Below are 16,795 nucleotides of genomic sequence, written 5' to 3' on the forward strand. Positions count from 1 at the left end.
TGATCGAATAAGTTATTGAAATCGTTGCTGCAAAAAATTATCTAATGGTTCTTATGTTTGAGAAAAACATAGAAAGAAATAATTGTGTAAAATTTACATTTTATTTAATGGTCCATATGTTTGGGAAAATTATAGAAATATTTTTTGTAAAATTATCTAATGGTCTCTATAGGAATCAAGGTTGTAGAACAGGTTACTTGGTACCTGTTTGACCGAGTAGCGAGTACTCGGGAGTACTCGGATATGATAATTCATGTAGAAATATTTTTAGGAAAATTATATATGTCAAAATTATAAGTTAAAATTATAAGTTGATTGAAATATATAACAAAATTAGATACATGTGAATGCACAAAAGCTGAAAAATACATAATGGTCTCACTTCGTGAATAATTACCGAAAATTTAAGATATATATATGTAATAATAATCACATGTGTGTGTTAAATAATACATCATTAATTATATTATACATATTAATCACCGAGTTGACCGAATTTTACAACACTGCTCAGTTCATTAAGGGGCCGATTGGGAAGTACTCGAAATTCTGTAACTCGTCTCGATAAGGGGCTGATTAGCGAGTACTCGGAGGAGTAATCGACAAACTCTACGAGTTTTACAAAAGCGATAAATGAGCAAAATATCTGACAAAACCGAACTGAACCAAAACCGTATAGAAACCAAATATGTAAATCAGTTTGGTTCTCAGTTCTTTGATTTTTTTTCAGGGTAGATTCATCTCATCCCAATATAAATGAAATTAAACATAGAAACGAATTAAACCGAACTGGAACCATATAGGAACCAAATTATGTAAAGTAGTTCGGTTCTTGGGTCTTTGAATTTCCATTTTTCAGTTTTGGTTTGGTATATTTGAGAAAACTAGGTTACAGCCCGTGAAAACCACGGATAAAAGATATATAAAATTTTATTAAACCAAAGTTTTGTGTAAACTTTTATATTGATTATTTAAAATTAATATATTGTTTTATTTGAATATCCACTATTCATTATGTATGTGAAGACATTTAATATTTCTATGATTTTATAGAACATAATATAAATTTGAATAGAGTGTAAAAAACACAATCACTCATGGAAATGACATGTATGAATATACTTTTAATCCTATACGTGTTTATAGAATTTGATTACGTGATTGTGAAAATAGAGTCAGCATCTTAGAGCCTTTTCTTCAACCTTTTTTTTTCATCTTTGTCTCTCTATTAAACATACATGGATACACTTTTCAAGTTATGAGATAAAATATAAAACCAAACCATAATACGACACAAATTTAAACCACTGAAATTAAATCCGTCAATTATGTTTATATTTCCGAAATTCCATAAATGCCCATGAAGTCTTTTGAGGAAATTCGTTGGGCAATCTTCCATAATCCAATTGTAAAGGATCCAAAAAACATGAGAACATGAATACACAAGATCTTTTTTTTTTAATAAATTGAACTCTACCCTCCAAAAGATCAATCCACACCATTAGGTACCATTCCGAACAACTGAATCTTCTTCTTTTGACATTCTTATACCAACAGAAATCATTGCTAACTTCACAGATCTTCAAGAAATCCAAATCAAGATGACAGATAATAATAATAATAATAATAATAATAATAATAATAATAATAATAATAATAATATGAGATTGCCCTTGCTGCAAATTCTTTAACCGAAATATACTTAGACCCATTAAAAATTATTTATTTATTCTCCTTTTTTATTCCAATAAAACCAACCCTGTAGCAGAAACCCATAAAAAATCTTGAAGTTTTTATGATTAACCAAAAAAGGACCATTATACCCTTGATGACTCTTAGAACAGTAACAACTTCTGCTTTTGGCTTTTTTTATTCCAAAAGGAGATTGATTTCCATAACCGGATAATTCAAACTTTTAAAGTGTAATCATCTTTCATGTTATCCAGTTCGTGAATGAAAGTGATGTTTCTCTCTGCCATTATCAATGTAACAAAACATCAAAGAAGAAAATATTATTTAGTAGAATGTATATAGTTTAATAGAAAAAAATATTGTTAAGTATTTATAAATCGATATGTTACCGTATAAATAAATGAAGTCAATGTTAATGGTTTTGAACATCAATACAATAAGTGTTCAAATGTTAAAATTGCTCTCTTTGCAATTGCAATAATAATACACAATGTAAGACCACAATAGTGAGTTAATGAACATCCTATTTACATGTATAATGAATCTAAACGATCATGTAACCCATTTAACATGTATAATGAATCTAAAAATTCTTGTAACCCATGTAACATGTATAATGAATCTAAAAATTCTTGTAACCCATTTAACATGTATTTGAATATCCGCTATTGTAATAATACCCTGTGTAAATAACAACCAACAACCAAGAAATGACCGAACTGACCTTTTAACCAGGTTACTATCCTTTCATTTATGGAAACCAAGGACAAAATTGCCCTTTTAATATTGATTCATTGTGAGTAGATTAGACTAACGTGCATTTTCATATAAAAAAGAGCATTGCACAGTTAAGAAATCCAATAATAATAACATTTTTGAAGTGTCAGGGACAATTTGGAAATAGATTTCCAAGATGGTTACATGTAAATCGATATGGAAGATGGATAATAATTGTATAGGTATAACATATAATAATTAAACTTTTATTTTACTACTTTTAAGAGATTTTAAAGATTATAAAGATGCAACCAAGAAGAAAACACACCATAAAAAAATGCAAAACACAAACACAAACAGATCATAAGTATTCAAAACATATAATATTCCTTTTACATGTAATTCGTTTTGGAAGACGGATAATATTAACATATACTATTCGTAATAAGTATCAACATTACATGAAAAACGGATAATATTAACATATACTATTCGTAATAAGTATCAACATTACAGAGTGAAAGGGATTAAGAGCATATAGTTGTCTCGACTAATCAAACTCATCTTCTGGAGAAGTTTATGGACTTGTTTCATGTGGTGGAAGTATGAAAGAATGGTCATGTAAATTAATGATTAAAAATGTATGAATTATATATAGAACTGAATAGGATGAAAAGGGGCAAGTAAATCAACTTAATTGCAATTAATTTTAAATTAGAATATATCATACCTTATCAATTCCTTATTTACAGGGATTCGATATGAGTGATAACAGCCGTTTTATAAATTTTGAGATGAAATAGAAGAATGAATATGGTAACCAATTAAGTCTTTCCAAACATGAAGCGGTTTTTTAAATCACACCACATTTAAATTTAATTTAAATTGGATATATAAGTTACAAATATCATATGACCTGGACATGTAAGCCACCCTGTGATATGAAGGAGGGGCAACAATGGGATTTCACATTGAATGAATTTCGAGTTTTAAAAAGGACACGTGGCAGAGAGGATTCTTTGATTAGACATGGAGATTACAAAACTTGTCTTAAATGATCGCTATGTAACAGCAACATTACATAAATGGTTCGCTGTAAAATAAAATTATAGTAACAATTCTTCTGCAAGACAATGTTACTTAAATCCCTATGTAGTAGCGATATTATAAAATTGGCCATTGTAGTAGCCTAATTAGAGAAATAGTCCCTATCCTATGTAATATCAAAATTACAGAAATAGTCTCTGTATAAGATAAAGTTACCGTAATGGTCCCAATGTAACAACAAAATTATAAAAATTGTCTAAGAGAATATTACAAAAATAATATCAAAATATCAAAATAAAAAATATGAAATTAATAAATCTACAGGAACATGTCGACATCTTAGTAGTTGAAAAAATAAAAATGAAGAAAAAGAGTGATAAATTTTGAAAATGAGCCTAATATTCTTGAAAAAAGAATCCAATGAATTAAGCTCTGAGGTGAGAAATGGACCCATCTTAATTTTACACTTAGTTTCAAAATCTTTTTAGTAATTTCCTTGTCTGCTCTTTAAATATAAAAATAGTGATTAATTTTTTAGAAAAATGCAATCTAGTATTATTTGAGGTATATAATAATGATTTTGTTGGCATGTTGTCTGTTAAAAGGTAAATATACATGTCTTGTCTTTATCTGAAATGGATTTATGTCACTTGTTTAGATTCTCATACATGATTCCTTCCTTCTAAACCCAAATTCCAACAAAATTCCCAATTTTCCTCTTGTGGATTTGGGTCTAAACACTTGTTTATTTGATCTTTATTAAAGCATCTATAAATAATAAATATTAAACTTAATTCTTGAATTTAATTTTGGTTTATAAATCACAATGTTTTTCCCTTGTTTTTATTTACAAAACTTCTTAGATATGAAACCAACAATGGAACAAATCCAAGCAGATATATACATAATTTGATTCAATTAAAAAAATATAAATAAAATAAAATAGTGTCATTCCAACAACTGGTAAACATCATGTGGGTCCCAATGTTTTTTATTTTATTTTATTAGTAGTATTTCAAGCTTTAAATATTACTTAAAAAATTATTTAATCATATCAAAGGAATGAGGAAGAATTATATCTTCTTTGAAAAAGGACAATTGTAAAACTTCAAATGAGACATGAAATTAATTCTAATCTAATTCAATTAGCCACTTTTTATTTATTTATCATTTATGAGGATTGAAGTAATGATATGACTAGGTTTGCTTACGTGGCAATTTATTTCTCAATATAGTCAAAATTACATAAAGATCCCGTTCAACGGCTTCAACCAGATAGTAAATCACAATATTCTCCTCCTTCTCCATGGGTTTGCCTTCATGAGTGTTGAGCTTCAAAGACTCATCTAAAATTAATTGAATTGGTCTATTCATGAACTGTTGTTGATGCAAAATGTTCAATTTCATGGACTTTGAATAACCCATGAGGAAGATTTACGAGTTGCTCTGATTTTCCGGTCAAATGTTTCAAATTAGATGCATTTAAAAGTTAAGATTAAATGTTTACTAATATTTATGTTTAAGGTTATTGATTAAACTAAACATAGTTTATACATTGCCATTGTTTCATTAAATAAGCAATTAAGTTTTCCATTGAAAGTCATCTACTATAAGCAATGAAGCTCTCATCGAAAGTCATCTATAACGAGCAATAAGGCTCTTATCAATGATGAGCAATGAATCTCACATCAAAAGTCATCTATAATGAGCAATGAAGCTCTCATAAACCAAATGAAACTATGGTCACAAGCTCGATCTATTATGTACATCTTAACAATATAGTTTTTATTGTCATACAAGCTTCCCATAATCCTTTCGAAAAATCAACGACTCCATTGTATAATTACATACAATGTCATCATTTAACTACTCATAATCTACTAATCGAACTTCATCACTTAACTACTCATAATCTACTAATTGAAGTTTATTTAAACTTAATTAGTGTATTTGATTCTTTAAATACTATCATATCATCTATATAAAACCACTAAAGCGAACAAATGAAGTTTATCGACTCCCGTTAAGAGCAAAAAATATAAAAAATAGTGTAATATTAATTTGATGTAAAATGATATAAGTAATATTTTTATTATATTATATAAGGGTAAAAAACCTATATAATAAAATTTATTAAGATGACAAAAGTATGTTATTTTTTTAGTTAGAAAGTTATGTAGTAGGAATTATTAAATTAGGGAAAGTAAGAATATATGAAAGTAGTGGTGACCGGGATAGCCGTGGAGTAAAAATCCCATGGTCCGAAGCTGAATCGATTCCCAGAGAGAAACCAGAAAGAAGAGAGAGGAGAGAGAGAGATGGGAGAGGAAGATGGGCCAGGGCTATTCCATCACAAGAAACAAACACTAATCGATGAAATCTCCGGTAAGATCATCAACGGCGATCTCCTCACCAAGATTCACGCCGCAAGGGAGATTCGGAGCATGATTCGAAACAGAAATTCCTCCGATAAGATTCGTACTAAGCTCGCTGCTGCCGGCGTTATTCAGCCTCTCGTTCTCATGCTCTACTCCAGAAATCACGATGCTCGCGAAGTTTCCTTACTTGCACTCCTCAATCTCGCCTCCAGAAACGAACGGTTAGAATTTCATCTCTACATCACATGTGTGTTTATCTCCATACAAGCCTCCCAATAGCTGTTTGTATTATCTCAACGTCTGCTCGTTTTAGGGTTTTAGAAAAAATTAACCAGGTCAGAGAGGTTCTTCTTTTAATTTCACGATTTATTATTGTCTGCTTAAATTGCAATTGGTATCAACACTTTGTTCTGCGAAGGTGTGTGTTGGTCTCAAATTTGAAGCGATTGTGATGTTTTGGTGTCTGCTAATTCTGTTTTAGTGCTAACAATTGGGATAATACTAAACTCCTCTGGTTTCTCTGGTACTCACATGTTAGGGTTTTTCTGTCAATCAAGTTGAATGTAGCCTGTGGATTAGGTCATGAAAGATTACTAACTTCATCAAGCTATTATTGTAGAAATAGATGAATACAACCTTTACTAAAACCTGTTTTCATAATATGCAATGGTTTTCTGCTCAATCACAACAATCTAGCTTACTCTTTCACTGAATGCTAGATTCCAACTTCTTCTCTTTTGATGAATTGTATATGTTATGGTCAGTACTCAGTAGATTGCTTGTTTGTGTATTAAACTTCAAAAATCCCCATTGAATTTCAGAAACAAAGAACAAATAGTGACATGTGGTGCTATCCCTCCTCTTGTGGAACTTCTCAAATTCCAAAACACCAACACCTTACGTGAACTAGCCACTGCTTCAATTCTAACACTATCAACAGCCTCACCAAACAAAAAGACCATAATAGACTCTGGAGTCATCCCACTACTCATCCAAATCCTCAGCTGTGGAACCGTTCAAGGCCGAGTCGACTCAGTCACCGCCCTCCACAACCTCTTAACCTCACAACAACCACCATTAATCCCCGATGCTAAAGCCATCCCCCCTCTCATCAACCTCTTAAAAGAATGCAAAAAATCCTCCAAATTCGCTGAAAAAACCACATCTTTAATCCAAATCATCTCACAATCTGAAGAAGGGAAATCCGCAATTACAAACACTCAAGATGGGATTTTAACATTAGTGGAAACGATTGAAGATGGATCTTTAGTAAGCACAGAACATGCAGTTACTACTTTGCTTACAATGTGTGTAAGCTGTAGAAGTAAATACAGGGAACTTATATTGAATGAAGGTGCGATTCCTGGGTTATTGAGGTTAACTGTTTATGGAAGTGAAGAAGCACAAGAGAAAGCTAGGACACTTTTGGATTTACTTAGGGAGTCTTCTTCAGAAAAGAGATTGAGTTCATCGGTTCTTGAGAAGATTGTTCATGATATTGCATCAAGGGTTGATGGATCGGATAAAACTGTAGAAACTGCTAAAAGTTTGTTGCAAGATATGGTTCAAAGAAGTATGGAAGTTGGTATGAGTGAGATCCAAATAAGGGCTTCTTCTTCTTCATCAAGTTAATAGCATTGAAATTACCGTTTGAAGAACTATTTGAGGTATTCTTTAGGCTGTGGTTGTTACCTGTTATGCATGACATAACAGGTTGTACTGTGTTTAGATTTTGGACTCATGTCAATGGGACAAAAATTGCTGCAATTGTTGTTCCACCTAAAAAGGTGGGACAAAGACTTTTTATCGATCTGATCTCTTGTCTGTGCAAAAGGCATGAATGAAAAGTTTGACTGGTCTAGTTCTGTCATGTGTCGTGTCAAAGAGAAGGTTGAAAAAAGGTGAGAGGTGATTTTAACTAATTTTAGAGGGGATTGTAAATCTTTCATAAAGAGGTTTGGAGGAAAACCATGTTTACTTGTATATTTTATCTCAAGTTCTAATGTAGTGAAATGAAAATTTTGCAATTAGCTTCTAGTATATGCATTATCCCATTTCTCATTTTGACAAACTAGTGTTATCAATACATGTTACAAGAACAAAAATTATACTAGTAATTTTTTGTGAAATCCCAAAAAGTGGAACAAAGTGCGATAAAGAATCTCTTTAAAAGTTAAAAGTTTTGTTCTATGCAAATACATAAATCTCTTTTCTAATTCCGGTTTTAAATTAAAAGAGGGAAATAATTGTAGAAAACTTGTTATGGATACACAAGGGTAGTTAAATATTTTGTCATTGGTGGCTTGATTTTATTTACAAAAAAGTACTTGAAAAAGTGATAAAAAGCATAAAGAACAATATGATAAAAATTCGGAAAACTATTGTATGAAACAACATTATATTATTTGTAACACTAGGTAAAAAGAAAAAATCTAGAAACATGAATTAAGATATGGGATGATCATTCAATATTGTGGCATAAATGATGAAAGAAACAGAATATATCTGTTTCGTCAAAGAAAACTCGATAAACGAGAAAAAAATAACCAAAGTTTATCAGTTTCTCAGATGAATAAACCACCGGAAACCTTACACAATTGATGATATCTACAAAAAGTGTAAGTTTTGATTTCAATTCTTCACATCGGGCAAGTGTTGTTTTCTTCCATTTCTTTAGAAATCATCATGTGGTTTCTACAGAGAGGGCAAGTAATGTTCCAGCATTTTAGCCATTTTTCAAGGCAGGATTTATGAAAAACATGCCCACACGAAAGCTTATTTATCTCTGAATCTGGTTTAAACTCCGTTAAGCAAACGGAGCATTCTTGTTTGGTGGGACGACGGAGGGAGATGTAACGGAGCGACGGCGTCCGGCTTCTGAACTCCTCCATGTACGTCTCCGACGGACTTCCCCGGCGCTCAGAAGCTTCCGGCGAGCCTTGATTGGATGATGATGGTGATGACGCTACACGTAACCCCACCACATGAAGAATCGAACAAACTATTTCCTTCATGATTGATATCGACATAGCTGTGTTAACCAGAATTACGCACAACACTCCTGCATCCGATGGGTTTGAGTATGGCGAGAGCCCCATTTCGTTGCTTAACCTAAAAAAAAGTCGTCAGAATCATCACTTCTAGTTTATCAAGCAAAATGACTAACAATTGAATGTTTTTTCTGCAAACTAAGAATCTGTCGGATGAATCTGGTGCTCAGATTGGTCAGATAGGGAAGAAGATTACAAGAAACCCTAACAAAAGGTACGATTCCTGGCACCTTTTTTATTACGACTGCGTTGATTATTATACATCATACATCGCGAAACGAAATCGAATACCGAAGTTAGATTCAGCTTTGAGTATTTCAAAAAAACATTCACCGATTAATCGATGGAAATTTACGGCGAGATCTAGAACAGATCGAATTAAGCAGATAATCACTTGAAACAGTATAGATTAGAGTAAAAAGCAATGAAGATAGGGAGAAAATACGTACTTTGAAGCGGATTGTGGTTGGAATTGTTGAATTGAGATGGGATTTTAAGAATTTCCAGCAAGAAAGAAGCTGGGAGTGGGGGGGTGTGTGTAAGTGGAGCGGAAGAAGGGGGTGGGTGGGGTATTGCTGATAAAGTGATAATGGCTGATGATGACGGCACTCTATTAAATAGTACAAATCGTCGTGCTCCTTTTTAAAAGATTGGTACCAATATATAAAAGGATTTTTACGAAATTGACAAAATGAATTTTCAAGCATTTTAATTTTTTATTTTTATTTTATAAAAAGATCATGTCCCATTTATGAAAATGACTATGCAATCCAAAATGTGTTATTTTGATACGATATACAAAATTAACCTCACGTTTATGGGGTCCCTATATTTTAGAAAATGTGGTATAGGTTGTTTATAATTTTAATGTCCATGTTTGTTTCGTGATTATCCATCATGTAGTTAAAAAATAAAGCGATGCCCGAAACAACTAAAAACCTTGTTCAGAATCTGAGGAATGTGTAAATATGTATTTTATATATGTATTAAGTTATAATCCGTGTAAATCACGGTCGGTATATTTAAAATTTTTATATAGATAACAAATAATAAATGTAAAAAAAACAAAGATATTGTAGATTGTAAGTAATTATGAATTAATTTATTAACCAAAATAAACATAATAATGTTATTAGGTTTTGATTTTGTATTTTTAAAATTTGAATTTGATTTCTTACTATAAAAAAAGAAATAATAAAAATCATAGAAAAATGTCACATGTCAAAGAAACATTCTAAAAAATTGACATGTGTTATTTTTATGTTTCATTTATTAAAAGAGGTAGATGTGTTTGTAGCAGTAAGGTGATACTTAAATTTTTTGAAAGTTATACACAATCTCATTTACTATCTTAATGTATTTGTTTGGCAAAAAAAAAAAATAAAGGAAAAATATATAAACTATAGAACCATAGAAGACATGTCACATTTTATGACATGAAAAAGTCTCGCATCTACTCCAAAAAAAGGGACGAGTTTTTCATTATAAATAAATATTTTCTCTTTCACACTTTTATGTCCGGCTTATTCAAAAGTATAAATTTGTTCTAGTTAAAAAATATGTATTACGGAATGACCGACTTGGGTTCAGTCTTTTCACGTCCAAATTTTATGCATCTTGAATTGAATGTTTTTTTGGTTGAACTTGGTTTTACTTTTTATTAGGTTTGGTTCAACTCATTAGGAGCCATGTGATTTTAAATTCTAGACTCGCGAGTGGTGGTGATACTGATCGTGGTTATTTTTGTACATTAAATAATATTTCGTTAAAAATTGATGTCTAAAATGAAAACCTCAATCCTTATACTAACTCAATCTTCAAACCAATGTTTCTTCAATTGAAAATGACTTTTAAGGTAAAACTTATTCTAAAACCCGAATTGTGTTACAAAGCGTAGGATTGTAAGAATGAAATTGGACCATTGCATTCAATCCATCATGCAGCTGTAAAATTTTGAGAACTAGATCAAATTCATCCGACAACCATAATTTGTTACTAAGAACTTGATTACAGCCTATGGATTAGATGAGAACCAAAGAAAATATGACTAAGAATTCGATCACAACCATTGGATCAAATTCATCTAATAACCATGGTTTATTCGGTCCTACTATTTTTTAACTGTCCAACCATTTTGTAACTGTCTATACATCACAACCAATGACTTTGGTCCCAAGAACAAGATCTAATCCTTAGATTCTCACATCTTTTTGTATGTTGTTTGGAATTTACATACATGTGGAGATTTCAAATTGTTTGGTGTGTGTCCCAAATCATTTTTGCTATGATTTTTTTTCTATGTATTTTACATAATTCTATAAAAGTGACTCGTGTATGGAAAGATGTAAATAAGATATACATTCACATCCTAACACTAATATATATTGTTCCTATGGATTCGATTTCTACTGGAATTAAAACTCCTATGACATATCGAATATATTATTAGTGTTTCATGGGGGCCTATAACTTTAAAAATGAAAAATTAATGCTATACATAGATATATAATGCATGCATATCATGATATCATGTGTTGTTATTGTTATAAACAGATTCATTGTATATATTAGGTTGTTTTATTATCAAGAATCAAGAGATATTCCGAAGTTACTAATCGTTATAAATAAGTTCATTGTATCACAAGAAAACGATGCAAATGAAAAAAAGCGATGATGCACCTTTCGTTTATGGTACAATGGTAGTGGATGAAATTTAATGGCTAGTGGGCCTAAAAGCCCATGTCAACAACATGTAAAGCTGTAAATTGTGTAAACCTTCACATGCAGGAACATGCTGCTATGCATGCCGTACAGGAGATTGATGTTGGCCCACACACGTCGTTTTCAATATCTCTGGCTTTCCAAAATCTTATTAGTTGTAGAACGATGTATCCATTAGATATTTAGATTGAAAAGACTTCTTTAACTACCCTTTAAGGTTTAACACAATTTAAATTCTTTATATTTAAAAAGAAATAAACTGTTATTACAGATAATCATAAAAGGACAACGTGATTATTTGAAAATGTAGATAATTAATCCAACTTTATGGGAGTATCCAATTTGATCACCATCTCTGAAAAATTGCATTTCGGGCTAATTTGACTTTGTTTCGAGCTAGATTCGTGTCATATCAAAAGCAAATTCTACATCTCATACAAAAAAAAAAAAAAATCGGACAAAACAAAATATTTCAGAGTTATTCTTCAAAATTTTAAGGATTTTTTTCGAATTCCAAAATAGTTATTTGTGTTTAATCCTTGGCTCAAATGTGCACATGCCTAATTCATGGCTCAAATACTGTTTTCAAGAGAGTTTTGTGGTTGTAAAATCCGGAGAAGTAAAGTAACATTTCAATTTAAGAGGTTAGATATAATTTTTTTTTGCAAGAGTTTGGTATTAATGAGACTAGATTATATACTTCCAATACTCGATTTTGGAAATAGAAGTCATTTCGGTAAACTAAAAAAGTTGGGTTATTTACACTAATTTTCAATAATTATTTGGTCAATTTTGTGTTATTCCTTATTATCATCGTTAGAAGTGGGTGGATTGGTGTTCTTGTCATTTCAAAATTTTGTAAACCTTTTCCTGTTTTATTTTTTCCCTAGCCTTGTCGCTTGATAGGCTTTGGGTCTATAAAATTTCGGCGTTTCAAAAAAAAAAAAATAGAATTAACAAAACATTAGACAACTTATTAATCAAAAAATAGCGGAAAAACTCGGATTTCGTCCCAGACCGTTTTTTGTGTTTTTTATGAAAAAATGTAAAAGTTTTTGATTGTAAGGACCAAAAATGTCAAAATGGATATAGAATTAAAAGGGTTGGAATTAACAAGTTTTCAGAAAATGGACCAAAGTTGTCAATTCCTTAAAGTGTTGTGGCCAAACTTTGAATATTAAAAGGTTCATAAAAAATATAAAAATTTTGATTCTAATGAGCAAAAGTGTCAAAATGACTTAAAAATGAGGGACAAAATTGACAAAAAACATATTAGTTTACTATTCAGAATATAAGGGAACATTCTTTTAATATATATATATATATATATATATATATATATATATATATATATATATATATATATTATAGATCACAATTTATTTTTTTTGAAAAAATCGCACCTTTTATTAAAAATCTGTTGAAATTTTTTTTGAAAAAAAAACCATTTTAAAAAAAATGATTTTTTTATTTTTTTTCAGCTAACTTTTAAATAAATATTAATTCAAATTCAAAGTTAATAAAAATTCAAAATTAATTCAACTAAATTTAATTAAAAATTCAAAATTAATAAAAATTAATTCAATTTAAATTAAACCAATAAGGATTAAACAATTTATTTACCATTAAACAATTAATCAAATAAATTTTAATCCTAATCCAATACCTTCTAATTTCAAAATTAGGGTTTGAGATTTACCAAATATATAATTTCAAGACATTTAAAACTAAAAATAATAATAATAATAAAAAAAGTAAACCCTACTAAAACCCTAGCAATTTCGAAAAATGAAGAAGGAGGCTATTGTTTCTAAAACCCTTGCCTAAATCGAAAACCATCAAAAGGGTTTTTGATCTTATTCAACTTTGTGCAAGAGCAAAGAGAACAATTGCTCTGATACTGTTGATGGGTTTTATAGATAAAAAATCATATTTTGGCGGAAAACATAAAACTCGAAGTTCACATACACCCTAAATGATCTATGTTCTTACTATGATTTGCAAACAACAATTTGAATTCAAGAACCGTAAAGTACATTGCTATTTTCTATCTAGGAGAATGGATAATAGAAAACATACATTTTAGTTTATTATTGTAAATAAACTAGAAATCCTTCTTTGTAGAACTTTAGAAAGCCAACACCAGAAATCGGGTGCCTCTGATGACTCACACCCAAACCCTAGCAGTTGGAGGCTTATTGAAGAGAGAGGGGAGATGAGAGAATTTTTAGAATTCCTTTGAGGAATAAGAGTGCCAAAAATATGAGAGCAATGGAAGGTTTATATAGGTGACTAGAGGGGGTTGGATAAGGCAGGTGTCCTTGGATAAACCTTACCCCTTTTTGTTTGCCCCCCAAGTTTTCTTAGAGCCCAAGAAAAGCTCTAGAAACCATCTCAAATCCCATCCTAGAACTATCCACCCTTAGGGAGGTTTTAGAATTGGTCAATGCACAATATTTTAAACATTGTCACCTTTAGTCCTTCCACTTTTAATTATTCAAATTAATGTATAATTAAACAATATAATTTTGAATTAATATATTTTTCTCAAAACATATTAATAAACTATTTATTTTGATTTCTGATTAACATTCCAGTCTCTCTCTCTAAATAACATTTCAGTCTCTTACTAGGTTTTGTAGGGGGAATTTAGGGTTTTTGGGGGAAATCTGAATACCAACTTGGATCTTGATGTCACTTTCCGAACTGATATTTCTACCCTATGCTTGGGTTACAAGAAATTCAGCCTAGGATAATCCAAGTTGACACTTATGATGCTAGGCACAGAAATCGTAAGCCAATATGCTAGAGGATTATGTGAAAGTATGATGAAAAACGAGAGCTTAAGTTCGTAACCCTCTTCTGAAGAGGAAGAACTATTTATATATTAAATGAGATTAGGGTTTCATTAGGGTTGGGCCATCATTAGTTGCTTTGGAAGCAAGTCATGATAATATGGATTCAATGAGGATTTAGGGTTACCAAAACTAATGAGTTTCGTTAGTTTTACCATAATCATCCCAGCCAGGAGCTCTTCCCCTTGGACCCCGCTAGGGGTGTTGCCCCTTTGGAAACCCGGACCCACGGGTGCTGCCCCCGGACCCCCGACTAGTCGTTGAACCAGCTTCTAATTTGATCTTATACATGCGTGCATTCCGCACAACCCCGTACATTTATTAGAGTACAAATTATGAAGCCCCTTAGCTCACATGTTAGTTCCAGTTACTTAAAATGACATGGTGACACTAAATTCACCAACAGGTTTAAGGGCAACCCAAAAGGACTTTGCTAATAATTTAAGTTTATAATAATTTAGTTAATAGCTTAGATACCTAATACAACACATACTACATGAAAACTATATCCTCTCATACATATTATATATATACTGGAGCACATAATATAGTGAGAAAACTCACATGAACAGTTATTCAAACAATTAACAACTATCTGGACGATTATGCTGGTGATCCAATCTGGTTGGTAACGCGCCTAACAAGTATTAACCTATAATACTATAACTTATTAATTCCTACGACAATTTGGTAATGGAAGCTAGATCTTTCACTAATCTCAGTGAATGTTGAGAGTTCTTTTAAATAAGGATCAACCAGGCTGGAAAGTTGAGAGGCAGGACCATTTCGGCATATAGCCTTTCTGAAATTCAACAACCAAGCGAACATGATCATTCTAGACACCTCTCCTACAGATCAATCAAAATTATAAATGGGATTACTGATAAATCTTATTTATATATTCATAACAACGACTATGAATGTAAATATAAGTTACACTTAAAGCGTAGTAAGTGTAGCCTAACTTATAAAGAGTTTCTAGAAAAACTGGAAAAGTCGTGGGCAGAACTTCAACCGAAACACTGGCTCAGCTAAAACTTCTAGAATCTAGGGAAAACTTGGACCAATGAAGTAGAAATTCCAGATAAAGAGAGTTCTGGAAGTGTGTGGAAGAAATGGGGGGGGGATCCTATTTATATGTGATTTTTGGGGGTGCGCGCCACACGTTTAAGGCAACGTCTCCCCAACCTATTTGTGTCACGTGTCAGCTCCTCCGTGGTCCACATTGCCACCTTTTAGAAACGTGTGTCGTGCAAAACATATATTTTGTAAATTCTTTAACTTTTTCATAAGAGCTCTATTTTTGACGTTCTTTCTATCCATGCATAGCTATCGACAAGTAATACGACTTTCATTTAGACTCTATTAGCTAATTCTCACCTTATATTTAGTTTATTATTTTAGAAAACTTAGACGGCTAAACTTCGTTTAAAATTTATATATCTTTTATATGACATCCGTTCTCGATTGTCTTCATATCGACAAAATTGTATCTACGAGATTTTCAACTCTCGTTTAAATTGTTTTAGCTAACAATCGACCGATTTCTGTGTCGCACACTGCTGCGCTGAAATTTCTAAAAATCCTAACTATCTCATACGGAGTCAGATTTGGACGTTCTTTACATGCACACTCTCGGTTTTACGATTACTATGGCTTTCTTTTAGATTGCTTTGACTAATAAGAAACCTATCTAAAATTCACTTTATACGACACACATAGCCGTGTCGGTTTAATCGCAAATTTTTGAAGAAACATAACTTTTTCATATGAAGCCAGATTCGAGTGTTCTATATATCTACGAAAATCGTATTAACGTTTCCTGAATGATTATGACATTTACTTTGGCTAAAAAGTAACATATATGTAGTTTGCATTATATAAATAACGGTTTATATTGAGTTCAATTGGAATGTGAAACGAGATGTTACACGTGATGTATGTAGGACGGGGCCCGTTATGTTTGTGGGAGGGGCCCATATGGTTATGCGGTATTTTAGAGAACTCACTAAGCTTTATGATTACGGTTTTATGTTTAAATGTTTCAGGTAATTCTGGTTCCAAAGGGAAAGACTCGATTTGATCGCACTGCATCCCCTGGAGTTTTGCGTACTATCTCTGGAGTTTTCCGCACTATATATTTTATGACTTTAATCTGATGTTTTGAAAATACATTATATTCTGATAATCGTTTTGAATGATTTAACAAATGGTTTTGGTTGACGGAAAAATGAAATTTTTACCTCGTATATTTGAGACATTACAATAGTCTAAATGATCAATTCTTCTTCTTCTTCTTTAGTCTTTATCAAATGTGTTATGTTGATTTAAAACT

The 16,795-nt window shown here is 31.4% G+C and overlaps 2 protein-coding genes across 3 annotated transcripts; one reads left to right on the forward strand and one right to left on the reverse strand.

Annotated features, from left to right (window-relative positions):
* Positions 1 to 5,681: 5,681 nt before the first annotated feature.
* On the forward strand, positions 5,682 to 7,864 carry LOC145061269 (ARM repeat superfamily protein). Its single transcript, XM_079008697.1, has 2 exons — positions 5,682 to 6,055; positions 6,656 to 7,864. The coding sequence occupies exons 1-2, from the start codon at positions 5,775 to 5,777 to the stop codon at positions 7,464 to 7,466; spliced, it is 1,092 nt and encodes a 363-aa protein (XP_078864823.1). The 5' UTR covers positions 5,682 to 5,774; the 3' UTR covers positions 7,467 to 7,864.
* Positions 7,865 to 8,254: 390 nt separating this feature from the next.
* On the reverse strand, positions 8,255 to 9,486 carry LOC145061270 (putative E3 ubiquitin-protein ligase XERICO). 2 transcript variants are annotated; one of them, XM_079008698.1, is made up of 2 exons: positions 9,334 to 9,486; positions 8,255 to 8,945 (listed from the first exon to the last, which is right to left on the reverse strand). In XM_079008698.1, the coding sequence occupies exon 2, from the start codon at positions 8,930 to 8,932 to the stop codon at positions 8,474 to 8,476; it is 459 nt and encodes a 152-aa protein (XP_078864824.1). In that variant the 5' UTR covers positions 8,933 to 8,945; positions 9,334 to 9,486; the 3' UTR covers positions 8,255 to 8,473. The 2 variants fall into 2 exon arrangements, with proteins under 2 accessions (XP_078864824.1, XP_078864825.1); XM_079008699.1 differs by lacking the exon at positions 9,334 to 9,486 and adding an exon at positions 9,115 to 9,327.
* Between the last annotated feature and the right edge of the window lie 7,309 nt (positions 9,487 to 16,795).

Source organism: Lactuca serriola, chromosome 7 (assembly GCF_051521515.1).
Source record: "Lactuca serriola cultivar US96UC23 chromosome 7, Lser_US96UC23_V15, whole genome shotgun sequence".
Classification (NCBI taxonomy): domain Eukaryota; kingdom Viridiplantae; phylum Streptophyta; class Magnoliopsida; order Asterales; family Asteraceae; genus Lactuca; species Lactuca serriola.